We start from the raw sequence: 6,589 nt of genomic DNA, 5'->3' as shown, positions 1-6,589 counted from the left end.
GGAGGGCCCGGGGCCCCCCCCGGCTCAGCCCCTCCACCCCGGGAGCGAGCGCAGTGCACGGGGAGGGCTGAGCCGGAGGGCTCTGGGGCCACGTAAAAACGCCACCGCAGAAATTCGAGGCTCAGGTTACCGGCCAGATAAATATAGTGTCTTTATCTGACCTCACAGGGCGCTGAAATGCTCCTCTCGCATTCCAGCTCGGGGGAGGCTTAAAGGGGACGTGATCCCGGGGGGGCTGGTACCCCGCGGCCAGAGGATGTGGGGAGGGGAGGCTGCGAGGGCAGGGGGGCTGCGGGATCGAGGGATGATAACCGAGGTTAAATGTGGGGAAAAGAGAGGTTTGGGGATGGAGATGGAAGCCCAGGAGGGAGAGGACAGATGAAGGGTTAAGAGAGGGAGGGACACAAGTTGGTGTGGGGGTCAGGAAGGCAGAAGGAGGAGGTGCCCGTGGCTGCCAGTAAGGTCTGGGAGTAGAGCATTAGGGTGAGAGGAGGAGTTGGTCTGGGTTTCACCCTTTTGGGGGATGCCGTATGGAGAAGAGCTCCCTAAACCTGCAGCAAAGGTGGCCACGGGGCAGCTGGAGTGGCGTACCCGTCCCTGGTGGCTCCACGAGGACACCAGGGCACCCTCCCAGCGCCGCTCCCAGACGCCTGACCCGCCCTGGGCCGTGACTCAGCCAGCACCTGCCGGAGATAATGAGGAGGGATGTAATTACGGTGGCATCTTCCTCCCTCCTGCCTGGCTCCAACCCTGCAGCAGGGAGGGACGCGTCTGGGAGGCTGCTGCAGGGTCACCAATAGCGTTAGGGGGTGGTGGCAGTGGTGGTGGCACTGCTCTGCTCCCAAGGTGAGGATGCCCTAGGGTGGCACCTTGAGCTTGGACAGGGAGCAGTGCTTGGCTGCTCTGGCTGTTCCAGAGGACACAGGGGTGCTTGGCAGCCCCACAGGCAGTGTGAAAGCACAGTGGCACAGGCAGGACCATGGCATGGCATGGCACAGGAGCTTTGGGACACATGTGCACACCCAGCCCCGCTCCCATCTGTTCTCCCAGTCCTGGCAATTCCCTCCCTGGAGGATGGACAGGCCAGGACTGGATTTGGGATGCCCTACTTTGCCTCCCAGCTGGCATGATGGGTGGGGATGGACACCAGGATGGAGCCAAGGGTTTTGGGACAGGGATGCGAACAAAGGGTCTGGGCACAGGGGTCCGTGCTCTGGGTGGGCAGGAGGGGGTAACCCTCCCCAGGGAAGGCAAGTCTTGCCCTCCTGCTTGGTCTTGGGCTCCTGGGAGGCTGGAGGAGGCACAGTGGGGGCCACTGAGGGCACAGGCTATCCCAGCCCCACCACAGCCCCTCGCCCCACCGCCGCACACACGGGTGCCCGTGGCTCCAACACACAACCTAGGTAGGGTTTTATTGTGCAGACAGAGGAACACTCCTGGAGGACAGATATTTTTTTCTTCTTGTTGTTGCTTTTCATAGGGTTCTATTTTTTGTTGTGTTTTGTTGGTTTTTTTTTCCCCCCCTTAACAGAATTTCTTTGACGACAAGCTGTGGAAACAACTACAAATGTTCACAAAAAAATGAGACTCGAGACGCATCCGCGCTCTGCCGCTGGGCTCTGCACCCGCCCCGGCGCTCGCCAGCACGCCCAGGGAGCTGGGCACAGCCAGACCTCAGCTATACACGGCCTCAGCAGCACTAGACAGCAAGCAAGCAGGCAGGGATGGGCAGGGGATGGGCACAGGGGTAGGAGGCAGCTGGCGGTGTCTGGAGAAGGGCGAGGAGTGGGGAGCAGCTGCTGCGGATTGCTCGAAGCTGTGGTGGAACAGCCCAGGCTGCACAGGTAGCTCAGCAGTGCTGGGGTTCACCCCATGGACCTGGATGTTCCTGCCTGCATCTTCCCCTCCCTGTGATCTCCCCTGGGTGAGGGTTCTGGGAGGATCCTCGGGGTCCCACGGGCATCAGGGATGTATCCCTGGGCTGTGCTGGGTGTCCCTCTCCCAGCTCTCATCAACCCCTGGGATCGTCCTGGCCTTACTGAGGTGGTGGCCAGGAGCTGGGCTGCCCTTAGGTTTTTTTCTGCTCTTAAAGGGAGACAGGGAAATACTGAAAGGGAGGAGGGAGAGAGGAGGGAGCACATGGGCTCCTCCCAGCAGCATGGTGGGACTGGGGGAAGGCTGCTGAGCCTACCCTTGAGGAAGGGTCGGGGTCCCCAGATGTTCCCTCGGGGAAGACAAGGTGACGCCAGTTCCTGCAGAGTCCCTGGGGTCACACTCCCTTAGGGGAGGTCCCTCCCCACCAGCCTGCCTGGATGCAGCTCTGGGGGCCTTGGGAAGGGGAGTTGGGGTGAAGGCAGGGCTGTGGCTAGCTCAGAGAGGCTCTGCTTGCCTCCACTACGAGCGGGTGCTGGCAGCAATTCTCTCGTCACAGCTAAGGGTTGGTCCCCAGGGAGAGCAAGTGGTGTCTGGCTCAGGCTGCCCAAAGGTACCAGATGGTGTCTGAAGGAGCCTCACTTCCAGCTCAGCTGTAAGAAACAGATTAGGAAAAACTTGTTGCCAAACCACATTTGCAGTGAGCCCACTCTCAGGGCCCCAGAAGAGCCCTAAGGAGGCAGGGAGGGTTCACGGGTGCCTCCTAGACCTGCTCCCCTCTCTCCTCCCAGCCTGGCCAGGCCCAGCATCACCCCATGGCTCCCCTGTCTCCTCCCTGCTTGCTCTGAGACAGGACTCGCCTTGTGCCCACTCCCAGCTCGGGGTGACTCAGGACAAGAGGGGCAGGGTGAGAAATCCATCACCTGGCAGGCAGGGCAGGGCAGGTGGGGACACCAACAGCCCCATCATCACCTCCAGGGGCTGCGAGCACAGCGCCCACCACGAGGACCCTCCGCACGCTCTCGCATCATCCCTCTCTCTTACCTGCCGATCCAGCTGTCTTTCCCCAGTTGAGAACAGGCAAAACCCCCAAAAGTTAAAAGGGATGGGCTAAGCGAGGCTGAGGCTCCAGTGCTCCCAGCATGAGCAAACCAGCCAGCCTACGGAGCGGGGAGGCGCGATGGGAGAAGCCTAGCAGAGCCACCATGCTTCGGCGCAGGGCGTGTGTGCGTGGGATGGTGTGTCTTGGCACAGGACGGTGTTAGCGTTAGATATACGACTATATAGAGAGAACACAGAGAGGTTTCACGTCTTCCAAACGCTTCGGCTTCTCTTGCCAAGGGCTGTGGCCTGGCGGGGAAGGTGGGGAGCTCGGCGTGTGCGTGCGCGTGGGTGTGCGTGCGTGGGTGTGCGTGTGCTCTTCCTTTCACAGGGACACGAAGTCCACGGCTTGCAGGAGAGGCAGGGAGAGCAGGAGCAGCAGGAGCCACGAGGTGTTCTGGATCAAGAGGCTGAAGCCGGCGCATTTCTCCAGTTTGTCTGTGAGGATAGGGAATGGGGAGGGAAAGAAGAGCCGCGGTGAAATCCCTGGGGAGCAGGGCTCGGGTTGGGTGTATTGGGGGTACTGGGACACGTTATATAGACATATATGGCCTAAATTATATGCCCGTGTTGCCTAAATGGGTACTGGGACCCATGATATACCCACAGAATGGGTCATGGGACACACTGCCTAAATGGGTACTGTGATCCAACTTCTTGCCTCTTTTCTGCCACAGAAATGCAGCAAGTCCCACGCTGGCCCCTTGCCTGTTTCCCCTCCCACCACGTGGCAGCAAAGATTTTGGGGGCACAGGGACCCTAGGAAGCACAACCCTGCCTGTGCCTGGCTGAGGTGACAAGGGGATGGGCACCAGGTGAGGCGAAGGGCTCTGCAACTGGAGGATTGCTCCCGTGGGACATAGGTGTGAAAAATCCCCACTGTCCTCTCTATGGGAGGACACCTGGGTGATATCCCTGAGGTGGGACTCAAGAGAGGGGTAAGTGGTTTAAACAGGGCAGAGTGAGCCCATCTGTGGGGTCAACTGCTCTTCTTACAGTAGAAAGGGCATGTAAGGGTCAGGAAACATTTCTGGAGATCAGTGAGAGTCTGGGGACACCACCGTGGCTTGTGTTTTCTCTGTGGCCCTACCAAGCCAAGGAGCAGGTGGGGAAGGAGGGGCTGAAACCAAGTGCCACTGCCCATCTCACCTTTGATGACAGTGATGTTCTTTGACTGGTTGCCAGTGTAGTCGTTGGTGGCCTTCAGCTCGCACATGTAGACACCCTCGTCGCTGGTGGTGAAGCTCTGCAGGTGGAGGCACACCAAGTTCTTGTGCATGGTGACGTTGGCTCGGCTGCGGTAGATGTTCTCGGAGACGCTGATGGTGCTGTGGATGATGTGCTTCCTGTTGTCCTTGGTGATGCTGAACTCGTAGGTCAGGGGGTTGCTGGTCTTGTTCTCATAGCGGCAGTCCACACGCAGGTTCTGGCCCAGCAGGCAGGCACTCAGGTCCTTGATCATCTGGCAGTGGGCGACCTGGAGGACTGGGACAGGCAGGAGGGGGTTGGACAGGGAACAGAGAGCTCTGGAGATGCCCATGAAACCTCCAGGCCTTGGCCTGGCTGCTCTGGGCTGAGGTGTGTGGGGAGCAGGGAGGGGAGGAGTGTCTGCCTGCTGTACCTGTCAGGATGACAGCGATGCTGACGGTGGGGTTCATCCTGCTGCTGAGGTGCCCAGTGGGGCTGTCTCTGAGAGAGGAGCCTGGGCAGGAGGAGAGAGAGGCAGTTAGGCAGGCCCTGGCACACAGATGTGGGCACTCGGTGGTGGCACAGGTGGGCAGGGTGCCTCTTCTCACACAGTGCTCTGCAACTTGCTCTTCCTCATCACGACATCCGATTCACTGCACAGAGACTGCAAGGAGCTGGGGAATCAGGCACTGTGTGTCTGCCCAGCATCATGTTTCATTATCCCCAGGCAATGCCCCAGCCACACTCTCTATTTCCTGTCCAGATCCCTCCAGGAGACATTAAATGAGACCTGCGATGAGACCTGTGTGCGCTGCCTTCCCCCACTTCTGCCCTGTTCCCCGGGCTGGGTGATCAGCCAAGGATGGGCAGGGGAATTGAGGATGCACTCTGGTGCCACCACACCATCAGCACAGGCCTGTGGCTCAGGGTGAAGGTGCTGCCAGGTGAGAGACCCTCTCTTGGCACCGGTGAGTGCCTGCCTTGCCAGCTCTCCTGCAGCTCCCGAGGGTGAGCTCAGCAAGGATGAGTCACTGCGATGCAGCGAGGGAAAGGGGCCAAGAGCAGCGAGAAGGAGGGACACAACAGCTGGACAAGGAGCCAAGACCACTGAAGGATGGCACCAGGTCTCCAGGAGCTGAGCTGAGCCTGGCTGCCCGCGGGGTGGGAGGGTTTTGGGGGTGGCAGCATCCCCTCCCTGTGTCCCTGCCTGGCGCCCGTCTCGCTCCAGGCTGTCTGCGTGGGTAAGGGGCCTGTGGATGTGCCATCAGAACACGAGGCCTGCTGATTCCAATCAACCCAGCCCAGCCACGAGGAATCAATTAGAGGTTTGCAGCCCAGCCAGGCAGGCGCGGGGGATTCCAGCCGCAGACATGCGGAATGGAGGCAGAGGGTGGGGGAGCAGCGAGGCACACGCTGGGCTGAAGGACACGCCGAGCAGCCTGCAGTCCTTCCTCCATCCAGGCTGAGGATGTGGGGCCAGGTCCAAGAGGAGGAGACGAATTGCCACCCCTTTGGGGCTCCAAGCTGACAGGAAACAGCAGCTCCTTGGTTTGTGCCCTCTGATCTTGGCTAAGCATCCAGGGAAGAGCCAGGAATTGCCTGCACTGCAGCCAGATGCATTTTTTTCTATTTAGCAAATTTTGGGTCTTTCATACAACATTCGAGAAGGAAATACCAAACCCATTTGCTCACTCTGAAGCTCTGAAAAATCCCTTTATCCACAACCCCATTGAACCCTGGTCGGGAAGAAAAATTCCTTTCTGCTTCGTGTTGACAATCAAGAGGTTGCAAATGGGAGCAAAGGCACGATGGAGGAGACATCCTGACTCTCCTCTGGGTTCCTAGAAACTGTCCCTGTCCCTTTGCTTTGTCATTTCCCAGCTCCAATCTGCTCCTCTTTGAATGTCCTGGGACACTATCTAGGTCACAGCCAGGTTTTCCTCCAAAAAATCAGTGCAAATAAGCTCCCAGGGAGGGGGGTCTTTCTCCCATCTATGTGCCAAAGCACTCAGATCTTCTAGGCTCTGCATTCCTGAGCTTGGACCCCTCCTCTTCTCCTGACAGCAGTGCCAGGAGCAGAGCAAGCCAGGTCACCCTTGCTTCCACATGACCCCAGGGGTTTGGCATAGGGACAGGGCTCAGGAGGATGGAAACACCGGAGGGACTTCAGCTCCAGCAGGGTGAAGCTTCCCAGTGCATTCTCCACTTGCCACGGGGGCACCCGCCTCTGTGCCCACCACTGCCACAGTGCCAAACGAGCTGCCGGGATGGGGATGAGGAGCAGAGCCAGCCGGATGGGCTGAGAGAAGCCGAGAGCCGCAGGAACACGGCTGTGCTGAGAGTAGCAGAAAGGGATGCTCAGGGTGGGTGCGAGCGCGCAGGGAAGAGCGAGACGGGCGAGCCCCGCGAGGGGCAGGAGAGCTCGGGG

General features: G+C 59.5%; 1 protein-coding gene across 1 annotated transcript; it reads right to left on the bottom strand.

Annotated features, from left to right (window-relative positions):
• Positions 1-3,104: 3,104 nt before the first annotated feature.
• On the bottom strand, positions 3,105-4,631 carry THY1 (Thy-1 cell surface antigen). Its single transcript, XM_009072553.1, has 3 exons — positions 4,595-4,631; positions 4,123-4,458; positions 3,105-3,411 (listed from the first exon to the last, which is right to left on the bottom strand). Exons 1-3 carry the CDS (start codon positions 4,629-4,631, stop codon positions 3,299-3,301), a joined length of 486 nt encoding a protein of 161 aa, XP_009070801.1. The 3' UTR covers positions 3,105-3,298.
• Between the last annotated feature and the right edge of the window lie 1,958 nt (positions 4,632-6,589).

Source organism: Acanthisitta chloris, unplaced genomic scaffold, assembly GCF_000695815.1.
Source record: "Acanthisitta chloris isolate BGI_N310 unplaced genomic scaffold, ASM69581v1 scaffold17240, whole genome shotgun sequence".
Taxonomy (NCBI): Eukaryota; Metazoa; Chordata; class Aves; order Passeriformes; family Acanthisittidae; genus Acanthisitta; species Acanthisitta chloris.
The sequence above is the reverse complement of the archived record's forward strand: the minus strand, read 5'-3'. Positions and strand labels throughout refer to the sequence as shown.